We start from the raw sequence: 18,510 nt of genomic DNA, 5'->3' as shown, positions 1-18,510 counted from the left end.
GGAAAGGTCGTTATCTAATCACAGTGCTCGGTTGTAAGGGGTGGCGCGGTGCATGTGGTCCCATTGTTAAAGGGCAACAGTTGAGTTAGTGACAAAGTAAGAATGAAGCATGTGTTCTCTGTCATTCACCAACAGCTGTAACAAAAAAAGAAAACAACAGAAGAAGAATAGTCCTCTTTCTATCTAAGCCTGAATAATTACTCCTATTAGAGCAAAACCAGAGATTAAAAATATTAAGGCTTGGAAGATTTTATGTCACACAGCGAGTGGTTGTCTTTTGTGTTAAGATAAATGCTGGGTCTTAGTCACAGATTGTGGAGTCACCAAAGCATTTAGTTGACAATCAGCTCTTGCAAAGCTCCCTCAATCAAACACCATGCTCCTGCATACTCATTAAGATAAACAATGCAATTTTGTGTAATTTCAACAGCTATTCCTGCTCATAGCACAATAAGCACCCCGACAGCAACTCAGCACCTGGCCTGCTTTTCTTCCTTCACGAAGCAATGTTTATTTGGAATGTCTAGAAATCAACTCCTGAAGGGAAATGAATTTCCAGCGTTCCAGACAAATGCGGCAGCGACATTCCTAGCGGGAAGCTTAGGAATTCCCCCCATCTAGTATTTTGGACTATAATGATATGCTAGCACACATGATCAACATAGCCATGCACAGCAGTGGCAATGTCAGGAGCCACAACAAGAATACATGATTACAAAAATATGATATGCTTGTATGTGGTATAGCACATGCACCGGCTGAACCTAGAGGCAAGGGTGCAGAAGTACTTGTAGTAGGTCTGAAATTCAAATATTTACTTTCTTTTTTAAAAATCTACACATTAAATTTAAAACCTATTTGTCAAAAATAAGGGTCTGTCTCATGACAGAGGAAGTGTAACAGTGAGTAAATGTGTTCACAGCGTGGCTTTGGATGATGGTAATGCATTGTAGTCACTGAGTTAACTGCTGACAGCTGAGAATGTGCCGTTGCTGCAATGTGGTTAAAAAAAACAACAACACATGACCATTTAAGCAATCAAACATCAGTCATCTCCTGCAACTCGGCTGGCCTGTAATCGCATTACGATTAGGCTACTCGCAGCTCTGCCTCATTACGCTGTGAGTGCCTAAACACTTGTTAAACAGAGAGAGGGAGAGAGAAAATGGAGAGAACCTAAAAATACAGAGCAGCAAGGCTCTAAACAGAGGCGAGTGACAAGCCGAGGATTAGTACTGCCTCAGCGAATCAAACAAACAAGTCCAAAAAGGAGTGCGGATGGAAGGTGGAGACAGAGAGAGGGATGGACGGGGAGGGAGGGAGAGATGGTGATGAAAACAAGACTTCCTCAGGAGTTGACCTAGTAAAACATTCATGAGAGAAGTCTTTATGTGAAGTGTGTGTGCGTGAGCAGGGAGGACGTGAAGGGGAGGGAGTTTAAGACTCGGGAGTCTAAAATAAGACGGTCCTCTGCGTTTCAGTGTCTGTGTTGGGAGCCTACAAGAGTGCGCCTGTCAAAACAAATAAATAAATAAATAAGTTACTTGAGATTTGAGATGACATGCAGGCCCGCTTGGTGCCAGCTGCTACGCTGCGGACCTCTCGAATCGAGAATAGACACCGAAGTGAGACAGAACCCAGAAGTAAGCGAGACACGAGAAGAAACGAGGGACATGAAAAGAAGTGGATTCTTTTGAGAACATCCAGCAAACAAATGGAAGAATAAGTGACTCAGTGGTAATTATGCAGAAAACCCGCAAGTGCTGTGGCACCCAAACATTTCCTTTAATGGTGGGACATGGTTAGATAATAAGCAGAACACACAGAAATGATTGACACTTCAATCAAATCATTTCACAGTAAATGTTCTGCTAAGACCTCACTAAGCTATCTTACATTCCCAACTCAAACAGCGCTTATAGTGTGTGCCGATGACTAGGAAAATGTGATAAATCACTGAAGGCAGGTGGCTGTACAGCTGTTAAAGTACAGCACTAATTAACCAGCTCATCTCACAGCCTACAAAAGGTCAACCTATCAAAGAGCCCACACACTGATTACACAGCACACAGACACACATCCAGAGAGAGACTTTGAATTCGAATGTCTAAATATAAATAACCCACATTTTCTGCTTCAACACAGTGTGTAGCTGAGAAACTGAGAATTTCTTTAAGGGGTTTTGCTTTCATAGAAAAGAAAAATATGAATCAGAGCACATCTGAGCGCAAAAGAAAAATACTGGAAATGTATGTATGAGGTAGAAATCTGTGTTTAGTATTAACTTTTATGATAGTATCAGCCTGAAGCTTGACTAGTTTTTGATACAACATCTAATGAAGAAAGGGGGGATAGGGGATAAAAGAGGTGTATAGAGAAAGGGAAAGCAGAGAAAACCTCTGTAATATAAGCAATCCTGAGCCACATTAAAACGGCTTAAAGAACAAATTAATCTTAAAGACCTATAGAAGGAGTCAGACATGCTCAGAGCCTAAAGAAGAGCCGCTGGGTTCAGGCCCTTGCTGGCTGCCTGGCTGCGAGTACAAAGCTGCATGAAAAACAGATGTTGTGAATGCCTGACACGGTAATACTGAGTGTGTATATCTGTGTGTGTGTAGACAATGAAACATAAAAGACAGTTAGTACCCTCCAGATAACGTTTGATAGCAGATGTCGTTTGCAGCGTACAATATATTTCTCTGTATTTGAGTTCCTCAGCTTATGACACAGAATAATGTAAAGTTTTATAACAGCAGAAGAAATTACAAGTACATTTACTACTTCAGTGGTACTGCTATACATTTAGACAACAGTCACTTAATGGTAAAATAGGCTTAAAAAGTACATTTTATTCCAAGTACCGTTGCTTGTTGTGCAAAACCTGGAATCTTTTTCAATGTCCTATGCCACTATTTCCTAAACGCCCATATATACACTCAATGGCCACTTTGTTAGGTACACCTTTTCAACTGATTGTTAGTACAAATGTCTAATAGGCCAATTACATGGCAGCAGCTAAATTTATTTAGCCATGCAGACATAGTTAAAATAGCCTGCTGATATTTAAAGTTAGATAAAAGATAAAAGATGATTTAGGTGACTTTGACATGGTTGGTGGTGCCAGGTGAGTTTGAGTCTTTCCCAAACAACCATCTCTAGGGTTTACAGAGAACGGTCAGGGTGGTATAGAAATATATCCAGTGAGCAGCGGTTCTATAGTGAAAATGCCTTGTTAATGTCAGAGGTCAAATACCCACTCATTATAACCAGGGTATGCAGAAGAGCATCTCTAAATGAACCTTGATGGAGTTTTGCTACAGCAGCACAAGACCACACTTACTGCCACTTCTACAGTAGATGGCTGCTTGCAGCTGGAGCGATACCTCCGATAATACCTCCATCACTAGGTGGAGCTTTGCATTTGCCTTCCAATTTAGTACTTGAAGTGGGAGAAAGTTGATCAGTTACTTGTGCTTTTAATTAGTGAAGAGCTAAGTGGTTTTGTGATCATGCAAATGTGCCAGAGGGCAACACTGTGATTGTTGTATTTTATTATGTTGTGTTGTGTTGTGCCTCTTTGTGGACAATTATACAAATCAGCAAGAGGCAAGCTGATTTATTGCTAAATTAAATGGAACTTTGTTCATACACAAATTGGGTAACATGCATCGTTAAATCTCACTACAGCAGACCCTAAGTGCTAAAATAGTTTTTTCAATCTGTTTCAGAAGCTAGTTCTTGCCTAATACTCGCACAATAAACCAGAACAATGAGATTCAGTGCTTTTAATTTTTCACTTTAAAAACTAATCTGTACACTAATAGCACTCCAGTGTGTCTTTAAAAAACTAACCAATTTCACAACATTACAAAAAAAGCAATGGCGTCAACATAAATGTCAACACAATTGCGTGGGTTTCATTGGGAAACAATGTTGCGCAACATACAACCGTTTCTTTGGCTGGACACAATGCAATCAGGTTTTCCACATAAATCTTACATTATTTGTCATAGTGTTTCCTCTGACACCCCCCCCCCCCCCCCCCACACACACACACACACACACACACACGCACACACACACACAGGCACACACACACTTCTGAATATCAGTTTGTTCAATATTCTATAGATGCACAAATAATTCTGAATGAATTATAAACTCTTACATTAAAAACAATCCAATCACAGACACATACACACACTTAGCAAAGAAAGAAACCTCCAAAACAAACTACATAGTGGGCGTACGTCACACATCACTTGAAATGTATAGCCTCCTCTATTTCTGTTCCCTTATAATCTAACCACAGTAGCTCTTTTCAGTTTCTCATTGATTGCAACATCCCAGTCAGACAAATTACTTGGCATCCCGAGTTGCTGCTCTGTCCCCTGGCACCTAAGACAGCGCTGCAGGGGCAGCTGAAAACCTGATGAATCCCTCCCTGCCAAGCGCCCTTCATATGAAAGGGCTGATGAAGCCACTAAATCATGCAGCTAAAGTTTACATAACCTATCAGCAAGTGAAAAGATAGATTTGACAACTCAGCTGAAGCTTTTCATAATATGCAAGATTGAGGTCAGAATCATCATGGAAAACTTCATCACGGACGAGACGACAGGGGTGTTAATGTGAAAAGATTTGACGTTTCATCACATTTAAAGTCTCTCTTTGTGCTTCAAGGCTTTTTGACTTGTCACAGTGAAAATCATTAGGGGAGTGCTAAATGGTGAGTGGTAGGAAGTGAATGAGCTAGTTTTCTTTTGTGTGTGCAGGCAGAGTGTGGCCTTGCAGTCATCACCTTCTCTGTAATATACCCACAGCTCTGAGTGAGTGGCTACAGCTGCAGCTTGGCTCACTGCTCGCGGATTTTCCAGTACCGGCCGTCGCTGATGGCAGGAGCACGAACTCTATAACCCCCACAGAGTCCTTCTCTTTGCAGCTTGTCTGTAAATATGCGTATGTGCGTGTGTGAGTGTGTGCGCTACAGCTATCTGAACATCTGTCTGTAGTAACATGCCTGATTTGTGTTTGTTCATACAACCTTGAGCTCAGATGGCACCTCTTAATATCTGTCAATCTTATTAGAGCCAGCAGTATTCTCGAGCCCACAGTGGATATGTTTACAAAGGAACAACCCAAGACCAAGAAAATTTTATAAGATCTCAAAAGTAGTTTTTTGCCTTTTCCACCAAAATTGTGGAAAAGGTTTCAGTTAAGTCATGGTGTTGAATTACAGAAGGTTTTTTGTGTTTATGCTCATAGTTACAGGTGTGCAGTTTGAGTTCATGCTTGCAAGCATAAACAAATCTATTAACCTGCATTTGTTGAAAATACTTTACCTGAATTTCAGGAGCTGGACTGCGCCCCAAAAACCCCCCTTCTAGGTATACGTCTGCAAATTCCTACTTGCATTTACACCACACACACCCATTTCTTGTTTGCATGGTCCCCTCTTCCTCTCCTTGTTATCAGATTGTCAGACTCTCTCAAATGTATCAGGACCTGGCCCCGATCCTCAATGAAGCCTTTCCCAAACATCAGCTTCAGGCCTAGCTCTTTGCAATCATTATTAAACTTTTGTCATCCACATCTGTGGTCGGGGTCCTTGCTAGTGAACTGTCAGTTGGTATAAAGATGCTCATTATCTGAGTCAATGAACATAACTGTTGTCTTTTTTTGGTTTAAATTACAGAAAATAGCTATAATAGCTATTAATAGTTGGGTTTGTATAAGGGAACTATTTATAGGCAGTGTCCAGCATTAAACCTCCCACAACAATGACAAGCCATCTCTTTTTGAACAGTACCCTTCAGCACTTTACAAGAATACATGTAAATCAATAGTAAAATTATTCATCTTTTGCAGTCAAATCAATAACAAGAGCAGCAAGAAGTTTTTTTTTTCTTTAGAGGACATTAAATGGATTTAGCCCTAATAGAATTCTCCATCTACAGAGAGGATCTATAGAGAAATATCAGTTATAACTTAACAGTAGGCGTACAGCAGCTATGATGATGATGATGATGGCCTACAATGAACCTGTGGTTATAAAACAGCCTTTGGATGATAAAAACCAAACAGCCTCTTGGGTGTTGCAGCTATCAGGCTTCCGAGCCAACCATGTTGGCTTTACTAACGCTAAGAGCCAAAGCTTGTCAAATTTGATTCAGTTCATGGAGATGAGGACATATTCAGATTCCCCGTGGTTGCTGAATGCCTGTCCTATATACAGTATCTTGTAGCACATGTGTTGACATGTAGTGAAACTTATGCCTTCATAAAACAGCTCTCAACAGGACTGAGGTTTGTACATTATCAAAGGTAATCAGTATCTTTCTTGCAATTCTGAAACCATTCTGAAATGTGAGACTATCAACAACATCAAAGGGAGGGAGTGGAAACAGAGCTGTCAGATAGGATGTGAAGGAGAAATCAATTCTTTCTTTGCATATCAGAGGCTTTTACCTCCTCTCTCAAACTTTCAAACCTCCATTTGACAAATCTATTTAGCATTACATGAACATTATAGCTCTGTATACACACTGTAACCGGGATCTTGACAGGGAATAGGAAGGATAGGCACCAGGGACATAAACCAGACAGACATGGAGGTTTGGCATGGAGTATTTTCTCTCAGCCTGTAAACATGGCTCCAGCTGGAAGACCCAGTTCTTTGACAGGTTGGCAGTACAAATTCACCCCAACCCTCTGGATTACCACAACTACTCATTTGTCTTCCATTGTCGGTACTCTGTCTTTTCACAAGCCAGTTTCCCCTATTTCCATAACAGTCTTAGAACATTCTGACAACCATCTTATATTCCTAACTTTAGTTTCTTTAGTCATTCTCTATCATTTTTCAGTGGCTACAGGAAAGATGGCCACAAATTTACACCACCAAAATTTGACTCTTTTTGACTCATACGTTTCATAATTATTTGGAGACATGTCCGTTTGGAGACAAGTACATCTTGAATATGATAAAAGACTACGTGAGCCAACATTATCAACCCATATTTGTCGATCTATTGGTATCGGCATTTAAAATGACTGATAAATGAAAATTTAAAAAGTAAAGATGAGTTGGCAGAAACACCATTCAACCACGTTATTAGTGCTGACGTTGCAGAGTTTGTCCACCAGGGGGCACTCTGCAACTTGCCTGGTATGCTACTGTATAACCACAATAACCAGCTCAGCAGAGTCAAGCAGAGTGTAAACAAGTAAATAAATAAATACACATAACAAATGTTACAAAAATCTGTTTATGTTTAAAGAATAAAATATTTCCCGATGTGTTGGAATCACCCAATGCTGATATCAATATCGGCCTTAAAACTCCGGCCTTAAATATCCGTTTGGCTCTAGATATGATTTACAACAACCCAAACCAAAGACATCTGTACATGCTTGGTAATGCAGGATATTACACACATTTGTCAAAGATTCTTGGAAGGGAAAAGTAATGATATCTTTCTGTGGGGAAAAACAAATTGTAGTTTGAAGACTAAATTAGCACCTTCTACTCCAATCTGGGATCATACTTTAAATCACCAAACATAATTATAAAGTCAGTTAGACAGATTAAAAAAAAAAACTCTAACAAATTTTCTGCACAGGAAAAAAAAATCTTGTGGAGGTGTCTGGCAAGCTGTCAGCTTGTGCAAGCTCCTGGCCTATGGCAGTGTAGAAATTTGCATTTGGCTCAAAGGACGCCTGAAACATCAAAGTCTCTCTGATGCACCACTTGATGCTGCACAAAGGGACAGGTGAAGAAAAACAAGTCAACACAAGAAAGCACTGAACTACTGTACCCAGAATGCACCGGTTCCTAAAATAAAAGTGGGACACATCAGTGCACTGACAGAAACAACAAAATGCCACAACGTGCTTGAACAAAAGCAGAGACAAAGGTTATGTTTCTACATTACGACTCTCAGTAAGCACTGATATTTTTGTATTTCCGCTCTGTGGAATTTTGTATAACATCTGTAAACAGTTGAGACAGTTTGTGACAGTCAAAGCAAGAGGCTTGAATAAAAAATATGACAGGCTAAATAAGGAGCCGTGGGAATCGGTAGCATGTGATTCCGAAACTGACATTTATTTACTGTGAAAACTGTTTCTGATGGCAACTGACTGCTTTACTTATCTACTTTAAGAAATCACAGATTCTTTAGCATTTTAAAGTTTGGTGGATGGAGTTACATTTCAAATCCCTGCTGACAATATTTAAGCTTCCCCTTTCCTTTGACTTATTACTTCATTAAACTTAGATACTACCCATGCAAGCACCCGTATTGCCTAGCAGCAGCCCCTGAATGATTAGACCAGTAATATCAGATTTACCCAGCCAGACACATAGAAACCCAGGGTAATCACTGAACTTAGTTTACTTGACTATGACTAGATGATGCCTGCTGGGTGTTGGCTCCTGCTGTGTTTAAAATACATACTCAGACCGCTGTGCTTTGAACCACATATTCTCTGAGGCTAATTTTGCAAACAGTGCCACATGTTCTAAAGTTCACCCACTAATTGACCTTGAAATAATTTGGCAAGCTGGGACACAATGACGAATTGTTTGAGCACACAGAGTGCCACTACCCTAATGTAAAAAGAAGACAAATGAAGAGTTTGAACACCTGCACTCGCTGAATAAACTTTGAAAACATGTTGCAGGCTCTCTCACCATAAATCAGTCCAAGAAAACAGTTCCAAACTTTTCACAGTTCATTGTCAAGCTAGCACTGCATTCACATGTCTGCTATCCTAATCCTTCACTGTTCCTCTTATTTATGTGACTTTGGCTTATGTGGTAAAGGGCTTGGTACAACTGAAATAAAGAACTATCCCGATCTACACCCGTACGATTTGTTGAGTTATGACAATATGAACTTGTAAAGCTTTACCTCTCTCCCTTCCTCCCTCTGTCTCTCTGTCTCTCTCTCTCTCTCAAAATCTAATACTCTCCACTGAGGCTCTCATGTAGAAAACAATTCAGCGTTTCATAGCAATCAAACCTGGCTCGTGAGCAATTACTTCTGATCGTAGCCCAGTTGGCCTGGACGCTGTTTATCCATGTCACCATGGGAATTCATTGGGCAAAACTCAGACAGCTGAGGGAGGGGGGTGGGGGTATTTCTTTTTCAAACGCAATGTGTCTTTGCCAGTATGTATGCCTCCCCAAAGACGCCTTCACCATGGCTCAATGCTCATTTTAATTAACACATAAGCCTGTTGATGTTAATTAAAAAAGAAGACAGACAATTCCCCATCAGGAGAAGATCGCAAAAAAATGAGGGAGGAGGGAGATGTGTAGGTGAACACGCAGCGAGATGCGATGACAGTGCTTGGCACTTATTCATCTGAGACTTTGTTTGCCCTCTTTAAAACATATGCAACTGGTAAATCAAACTGAGTGTATCAAACAGACTTTTTATAGAAAAACTTGTATAAAAGTATAATCTGCATTTAGATGTTTAATAAGAAAGTTCCAGGAACAATTGTTACCCCTAATGTAGTTTACCTGTGTTTTCATGCAGTCACTTCCTGTGTTACTTACTTCATAGGCTTGAACAGCGCTTGTCCATAGTTCTGGAAAGTCATGATCAGCTTCAGCTGGGTGCCTCCAGATTTCATGGCTGGGAGGAAACAAAATGAGCTGTTAGAGCAGCATCTAAACTAAACTGTCTGAGGCATAAGCATACATGCACAAATACATGGATGCACTTTAAAAAAACACAAAAAAACACGCACAGCTGTTTTGTTATTTGCCATTATGGAAAAATGTAATTTTGCATGAATGCATAATAGAGCTATCATATCTGCCGGCCAATTTCCTAGACTCTGTAAATGCAATCGTGCCAGTCAGGAGCCTGTGTGACCGAGCGCAAAAAGTGGCATGAAGAGCATCTGAGGGTTGAACATGAAACGGACAATTTATCTGAATGAAAAAGAGTGACTGTGTGTTCTCGCAGCATGCATGCAACGTTAGAAGAACATGGTGCTCTGAGAATGACAAAATATCAGTGATTGAGGAAAAGAAGCCCCCTCAATTTTAGTACATAAATGTCACATATGCTGCTTCAACAGGAGCACATTGCTGAGAATAGTTTAGGCACATACCACATTATTATGGTTTGACTTCAGGATGCCTGAACCTGTTGTTCCATATCAATCGACCCCTCACTATCTGTCTGTTTGTCCAATAAAGTGACCTAAATGTAGACTTCCATCCATGTGTGTTTAGCTACAAGCTACATAATATAAGAAACATGAGTCTCACCAGATGTTTGTCTGTAAGCCTTCATGAATTGAACACATTGTCAGCAAGTTTCTTGTGCACACTGGATTCACTGCAGCAACTTCCCTTTTCATTCCCACAAATTAACCTCCTGTACTCAGGGAGATGAGCCAGGGCATATGTCACTGACTATCAGTCATGTCCATGGTGTCTCCCAGAGGGTGATGGAGGCTCACTGTGAGATTCCTGCTTTCCTTCGACTCAAACAAAGAGACCGCCAGGCCTGTCCAACTGCTTTGTGTTTCTGTCACAATGGACAAGCTTTCGGGTATTTGCCCATTTATTACAGCGCATTAACTTGATCATATTACACAACACAGCACTTCTGCCTAACCCCAATATCCGCATAAGCCCCCTGTAGTGGACCCACTTACTGACTGGATTGCTGGCTGAGTAGCTGACTGCACTCTACCCCCTGCACCGAGCTGTCTTTTGTCTTCATTGACTCTCTTGTTGTTTCTCTCAGAGCTCTCACGGTGTGTTCCTCTGCTTTTTTCCCTCTCTTTTTAGTTGGATATGTCATCCTTGTATTCACATTCTCTCTGTTATGCTCTGTCTGTCTGAATTCATCATACTCAGTGCTGGCAAGCCTCCCCATTTACCGTGACTCATTTTCAAAAGCTTTTGGATTTTTACATACACTGTTGCACACAACAGTACAACCTACATAACCTCAGGTCAGTGCCTTTTCTTTATGACAGAGGATGAATGCTGAATGAAAGCAAAGCTAAAAAAAAATACACTGAGAGCATTTGGCCTTCACATATGACAGATTTGCTGGAGCCAGGTCAAGTGAATAGCACCCTAGAGTAATCCTCAAACTTGGTGCAGCTATACAACGAATCTAAAACCTTTAAGAGATTGCAAATGACTGAACTATGATTTAATGCCATGACCTTGAACACATAAGCCACAATTCTTGAATTCATCGCGCAGCGCAGGCCTTCATAAAAATCCACCTTCTAATCGAAAACTAGAAAAAGGTAATCCCCTGTGAAAAATCCCGCTAAAGCTTGGCTGATTGTTTCACTGGATTGTCTCTGCACTGACATGCAATCACACATGACTTGAACAGCAACAAACCCACAACAAAACATTCTTAAGATTCTCCCATCTGTCTCGGTAGCTGTGCCCGAGAGTATGTATTTGTGTTGATCTAACCATCTATCTTGCTCTGTTTCTCCAGGAGACCACAAATGAATCGATGTCCCTGTCTTATTCTCTACACCTTCCTGCTCGCAGGTCTTTCAGATATGCTCCAGGCCTCGCCCAACGCTCTGAGATTCCCCCTCTCATGCGGCAATGATAAATCCATCTTGCTCTCACCTGTATCACCTCATGTTACTGTGCGTATGATTTATGAGTGCAGCTGAAGACTGAACAAAAGGCCACAGCCTGCCCCAACAGAGAGACAGACAAAGGAGGGAAGAAAAATAGGGGGGGGGCTAGTGGGGAGAAAATGCTGATGAAGAAAACTTTCTAATGCTGTGTCTGATTTGTCATTTTGTTGAGACAGCTAAGTGTTTGTGCTAATTATGGGGCACGAATGCTTTAATGCATGCCTCCAGGGCGTGCACGCTAACACACACACACACACAGACATATTAACACACATAAAGCCACACAGACATGCAGCACTGCTTTGCTGTAGACAGACAGTATCTTTGTAGGTATGTCTGGCCGTTAGCAATTATACTGTTTTTTGTTGAAAAACAGAAAAAAATGGTTAAAGGCAGAGAGAGTGCTAAAGTGAAGGAGATGTGTAGAGCGAGCAATTCTGAGTTTTCTGTGAGAGAACGAGGACGTAGTAATATTGAGACACCAGACAAATACAACAAGTACTGGAGGCTAAATAGGCATAAGTAACCAACATTCCCCAAAAAAACAACAACAAAAACATCAGAAACACCTTGAAAAAAATTTTCATCCTAAAGGGAACAAACGGTCTCAGTTTGGGATTGTGGTCATGATTATTACTCACATCTACTCAAAGGAAGTTTGGCCACAGTGGTAACAATGTAATGCACATCTGCCTTATAACATCTGATCTCATTACAAAAAAAGAAAACTATTTTTTTAGCAGCTCTTACTGTTGCGCTCATTTATAACCCGCTTTAAAAGAAAAGCATTTCCAAAAGAGAGTAATGGGTGTTTAGAAATGAAAACAATGTTGTGACATTCAGAGTTGATGGGGAGGAAGTTCTCCTCAAATGTTTCTTCCAGTTTTTCCCAGTTATTAAGCTGGTCTGATTTAAGATAAAAAATACTACAACTTTTTATTTATTATTTTTCCCCAGATAAAAAATTCCTGGCACTCCACTTTAACTTTTAGTGACACAATGCAGATCTCAGTGAAATACTGTGATTGAATGGAACAAAAAACAAAAGGGAATTTGAATAAAACACTGTCCTTCTGGTGTAAGAGTGTTGAATGAATTTCTATCAAAAATCCTGATTATATAATTGTTACACTTCAAATAATTTAGCAGTCATTACAAAAACAAGCAGGTCCAGAGGCACTCCACTTTTTACAGTTTTCAGATTTATGCCAAAGTTATTTCTTTTGTTCATGCCAAGGTGAAAAAGCCTTCTCAAGTTGCATTTTTCACACATTAGTATAATATTGAACTTTGAGTATAATTAGGGAAGTTAGTTTGGACATTGCTTTAAGTTAGTTGGGACATTGCTGCTGTAGGCCAAAATGACAGGCCAGAATCTAATAGTTAGAAATTGATCAACACAGACCAGATAAAAGAGTTTAACTGCAGACCCCATCAAATCCTCAACTTCACACACCCACACATACACCTTTTCAGCATAGCTGACTGACTCACCTACGCTGGTGATCCTTTGTGTGACCAGGTCCTTCAGCAGGGCATCCAGCACAGGGCTGTGTCTGGAGTAGAGCTCATAGCGGTTGATCCCAATGTGGAATCGCAGCCAGTTGGGGTAGGATTCTGCCGTCACCTCTTCAGTTGGAGAGAACTCCTCTTCGTCTTCGTTTCCGTCCTCATTGTGCCTGACAAGCAAGTGAGGAGAAGAGTGGGAAGGTATAAGTGATGGTGAAGGAGTCGACAAAGAACAATACAAGCTTATAACAGATGGTTTAAAAAAACAACAAAAAAGAAAAATGCTGCCTGGCTGGCTATGGATAATCCAAGACAATGAAAAGAAAACAAAATCCAGCATGATGGAAAGCAGAGGCCAAGTTGGGTGCTCAAACAAAGAAAATAGATAGAGAGAGAAGTGAAGACTGATAAGGAAATAAAATAGATTTGTTGGTCTGAATGGACAGCATAGAATAGAACAGGAGTCATTTTAAATGTTATATAAAGGCAAAAGACCTGGGTGACAAAATGACTTCTTTATAGAGCAAACATGTTGAAGTCAGAGCACTCTAGCTGTTCGTGGTCCCGTTTAAATCACACAAGTTTAATTTAAATCTCGTTGGCTTACCATCCCTGGTTCCCTGTTGCTCTGGGATAAAACCTGATGTCGTTGTTGACGTTAAACAAAGTGTCATCGTCCGTGAGAGGCGGAAGCTCAACCTTGTATAGAGGATGCTCAAACAGGCGAGAAAGTCGTGAGACAGCTCGGGAAGGGACGGTCCGACCCCCGCTTGCGTCTCCCATCAGCGGCTTGTGGTCATCTGCCTTCCCCGCCGACGTTTTCATCCGCCGGAAAGAGTCCGCCCTGTCCCCGGCGGTGGTGATCTTTTCCAGGGAATGCGATGTGAGGTTGGAGCTCGGCTCGTTGCTGAAATCCTGCAGGATTCTCAGCGTGTGCTTATTAGGCCAGCCGGCTTCAGCCGCCGTCCTGGCGCGCTGCTTCCCCCAGCCCTGCGACTCCCCGCCCGTGTGGTGTGCGCACTGGCAGCCGCCGTCCCCGCTCTCCGCTCCCGTCGCCCGCTTCTCTAGTTTTGGTAACAAGTCTATCATGATGTGCATGGTGCACGCAACCAAAAACACCATAAGTATCAGGACTCTGAATTTGCGAAACAAGATCATGTTTTGCCTCTATAAATATATATTTTATAGCAAGCTTTAAGCGCACCTTAGCTACAGCACCGACATTAGTGTCTAACACTGTTTTCTGAGGACGAGACAACGATGTTACTTTGGGAATTCTCTATGATCGCTCCACACATAATGAGCGTCAGCCTATGTTTAAAAAGCCCATTTTATGTGCGGTGTTTAATATTTAAAACAGTCCCGACGATTAATTCCGAGACAGGTGGAAAGACCAACACATTGTGAAAACCCGGACACTTTGCTGGCTCAGGAAGTGCTCTTCATTCATCGCCTTGTTGAGCAGGATAGCCTATAGTGTCAGGAGGACGAGTGACTAAATAAATCTCACCGAAGATGTATCCTAGGCTAAGAGAAGGGAGTGGGGTCCTGCTAAAAGCATCAATAGTCTTCTTCAAATCTGCTTCCCTGTGTCGCTGCCAGCACGGAGTGAGATGTCAACCGCGTCATAACTGTCTTCAGAGGAAAGTAACAGCATGACACTGATATAACGCAGTCCACAAAAGCACACGTTTCCTAACATTTACGATTAATTTATAAGCAGAAAGAGGAATAATAATAACAATAATAATAAAAAACAAAAACAAAAACCCCCCAAAATAACAGGTGATCCGCTGCAAGATGCCTGGATGCTGCCCCGCTTCTTCACAAAGCTGCTGCTGTCTGCAAACGTCGCTGAAGTCAAATCAGAGACTGGCTTGGCAGGCTGGCCGGCAGGTGTGTGGGATCCTGGTTGTGATTTCTCCTCTCAGCACTGCCTTGTCTTCCTTCCAAGTGTCCATCCAGGGTGGGTGTGTTAAATATTATGATCGAAGCCCTCTGAGCCCAACCTCGGTGGCGTCATGAGGAAGAGATTGGCTGCGTCTGCACATACAAGTAGCACTAGTGACATGAAAGGCGAGCTTCGGGGATTAAAAGCTGTATGCTGAAACCCTGTAAGGCTGCAAGTCTCCCGCAAACAGCCAGAGGGCGTTGGAACTACCTGAAACATTGTGCTTCCTAGATTGTAGCCTATATCACACGGAGGGCAATGGGTATGTATTCCTACTGCATGTGCTTGATGTGTCCTTTTGGATCATTATCAAAATAAGGAATTGGGTATTTTAAACTGGGACATTCAATAGAGGCATGAAGGAATGAGTGTTTTAGATAAACATTATTCGAACTGAAGGAATACAAGAAAGTAATTTTAATTGTGAATTAGCCATTACTATTATTGTTGTTATTGTTGAGGTGGTAGTGGGTGAGTCCTTGTTATTTCTAATAAAATTTATAGAAATATGGAAAATTGTCATTTAGTTCAGAAGTCTTGCAGTGGCATTGTTACAGTCAAGAAAAGGTGCTTGTAAATTCCTGCTTTGACATCCAAGAGTCATAGGGTAATATGGAGCTGGAGCGGTGTCCATGGAAACCTTAATTGAAGCGTGAGCATAAAGTCATCATTTACTGTAACTCTGTTTTTGGTTACGGGCATCAGAGGGAAAAAAAAAATCCAACCCAAATTGCTTCCTCGAAATTCTGATTCAAATCTGCTAGAAATGTACTTCTCACATAATAAAAGAAAAGTCACATAATGCCCAGATGTGTCAGCATATTTATCAAGCTACCATCTTGTTTATTTCTTTTTAAATGCACTTGGACATTTGGAGTCTTTGACAGCATGTTGCTTTTGAAGCAAACAGCAAGTAGCAAGTAATAGCTTGTTTGTCAGGATTTGTAAATTATACTATATATAAAACCCATAAAATCACAAGAAATAAATAATCGCTGCACATAGCTGCAGACATTTTAGGCTTTCAAATTACATGCATTGTTTGTTTGATTACCAGAAATCTATTTTTATGCACATTTAGGTACATGCAAGCCACACGAATCATGAATCGAAAGGAAATTAACCTAAATTTCCACTTGGTTCATCACAGGCTCCATACAGATCAGTGGAAGATCCCTGCTGGCTCACTCACAGATCCTTCCTTGATGACCAATGTAAATGTCATTCTGACTTGTAATGGGGTAATTTTGAGTTGTGATGTTAAAGGATTAACCAAGCCTGTTCTTATTCCATTATGTTCCCTTAAATTCTATTTTAGAGAGTAGCAATTTTCATCCCCTGATTAATTTGTTATGTTCAAAAAGGTTTTGGTTATTTATTGTCCAGAAATAAAAACTCACAGCTGTGGAAATTGTGCAGTGAAAACACACCAGCTGGTCTTCTCAGAGGTGATTTTTTTTTCTATTTAGTGAAACATATTTTATTTATAATTTCACAGGGACATAAGATTTACTGCAATTTCTGCAACTGGGACTTATATCTGGGACTAGACTTTCTCCCCAACTTTGAAGGTGCTATTGAGTTCAAGTTGTAAAATCTGTACTTTTTGACTGACAGAAAAAAAGGGAAATATGTTCTATTTAACCTTGCTATATGATTTTAAAAAAGCAAAAAGCAAAGTCCTTAGCAGTAAAAAATACACAAAGTAATAAATTGAACAAATTAAACATATTTCTTTGGCTTGTGCTTGAATGGTGTAGAAGGCTCACCAAGCGGGCTCAATTGGAAGAGCTTCATTTGGCGTGTGCCCCTCTTCCCAGAGGCACTGAGCTGGAGTTCATGCCACTGCCAGATTTGTGCATCTAAATAAAACAAGATCTTAAAGCTAACAAGCAAACAAATTGTTCCCCTAAAGCAGGCCTGCTGTCCCAGTTCATCTCATGCTCCAAACAAAACAAATTGGCACGTGCACACATGATAAGAATCCACTGAAATTAGGAAGATATTCAAATTGCAAGCCGTTTTAAAACCTGACATTATGTGGAATTATAATATCAAGAAACTAATTAAAAAGATAAAATGTCCACCTTTTTTTGAAGAAACAGTAATTGATGCACACTGATGTGTTATACACTAATTGGCCATAACATTATGACCACTGGCAGGTGAAGTAAATAACACTAATTATCTCTTCATTGTTCCACCTCTTATTGGGTGGGATATAATAAGGGGCAAGTGAACATTTTCGTCATCAAAGTTGATGTGTTAGAAGCAGGAAAAATGGGGAAGCGTATAGATATGTATGATTAAGGGGCTAAGATGTGATGGCTAGACAACTCAGTCAGAGCATCTCTAAAACGGCAGACCTTGTGGGATGTTCCCCAATCTGCAGTGGTCAGCATGTATCAAAAGTGGTCCAAGGAAGGAACTATGGATGGGTTCATGGGCGGGCCAAGGCTCATGGATGCATGTGGGTAGCGAAGGCTGACTCTTGTGGTCCGATCCAAAAGACTTTAGCTTAAATTGCCAAATAAAATTATTGCTGGTTGTTTTTTTGCTCTTTTGGCAGCACAAGGGGAACCAACACAACGTTAGGCAGGTGATCATAATGTTATGCCTGATTGGTTCAGTATCTTAGCGTAATAAAGGAAATCCCTTTGGCTGTGTGTTTATTTGCTTTTTTGGTCCTTGTATATGATCAGAATTTGAAAACTTTGCACACAGGCACATCTTTGGTCCTTGAAGGTTTACATGTGCAGTGTATCAGCTATATCAGACATTATCATCTTGCCTAGCAACCGCCTAACAATGTGCTAAAAATACCTGTTTTTAGCATTTATGCATATCTAGCTCCTAATGAAAGCGCAGTATCATTTTTTACATGAACATCTAATTTGTATCCACAAAAGTTCAGTTATTCATGATATATCATGATGCCATCACGTTGCCTGGCAACCATGAAGCAACAAGCTAATATTCCCTTTCTTTTGCTTTTACGCACCTACAGCACCTACGAAAACATCTTATCATTTTACTTTCACAACAATAGCGTCTCATTTATATCCACAAAAGCTCAGTAATAGGTGATACAGCTTATTATGACGTAAGTAGCAGTCAGCTACGAGTGCCTCTTGTTTTTTTGGTTTTTTCTTTTATGCACCTAGAACATTTTATAAAAGCATTGCACCATTTTATTGTCATGGCCAACAACAAACAATAGTCTGTGTACTGCTATATAAAACAATCCAGTTTCACGAGCACATCCGGGCTTTTGTGACATTAGTTTTCTCAAATAACTCACAGTGAAGGATAGTAATATACTTACTACAACAATAATATCATGAGATATGAGAAGGAAAGGCAAGATAGCTGAATGACCTATAATAAGAATTAGCAGCAAT

General features: G+C 40.6%; 1 protein-coding gene across 1 annotated transcript in view; it reads right to left on the bottom strand.

The window, feature by feature from the left end:
* fam20ca (FAM20C golgi associated secretory pathway kinase a) overlaps nucleotides 1-15,201 on the bottom strand; it is a 43,566-nt gene extending 28,365 nt beyond the window's left edge. Inside the window, exons 1-3 of the mRNA XM_003452872.5 lie at nucleotides 13,766-15,201; nucleotides 13,144-13,328; nucleotides 9,569-9,647 (exon numbers count right to left, since the gene is read on the bottom strand). Of these exons, the coding sequence (XP_003452920.1) occupies nucleotides 9,569-9,647; nucleotides 13,144-13,328; nucleotides 13,766-14,316 (815 nt within the window). The 5' untranslated portion in view covers nucleotides 14,317-15,201. The remainder of the gene's footprint in view (nucleotides 1-9,568; nucleotides 9,648-13,143; nucleotides 13,329-13,765) is intronic.
* Nucleotides 15,202-18,510: the final 3,309 nt, after the last annotated feature.

Source organism: Oreochromis niloticus, linkage group LG4, assembly GCF_001858045.2.
Source record: "Oreochromis niloticus isolate F11D_XX linkage group LG4, O_niloticus_UMD_NMBU, whole genome shotgun sequence".
NCBI classification, from domain to species: domain Eukaryota; kingdom Metazoa; phylum Chordata; class Actinopteri; order Cichliformes; family Cichlidae; genus Oreochromis; species Oreochromis niloticus.
This window is presented reverse-complemented; position numbering and strand designations above follow the sequence as displayed.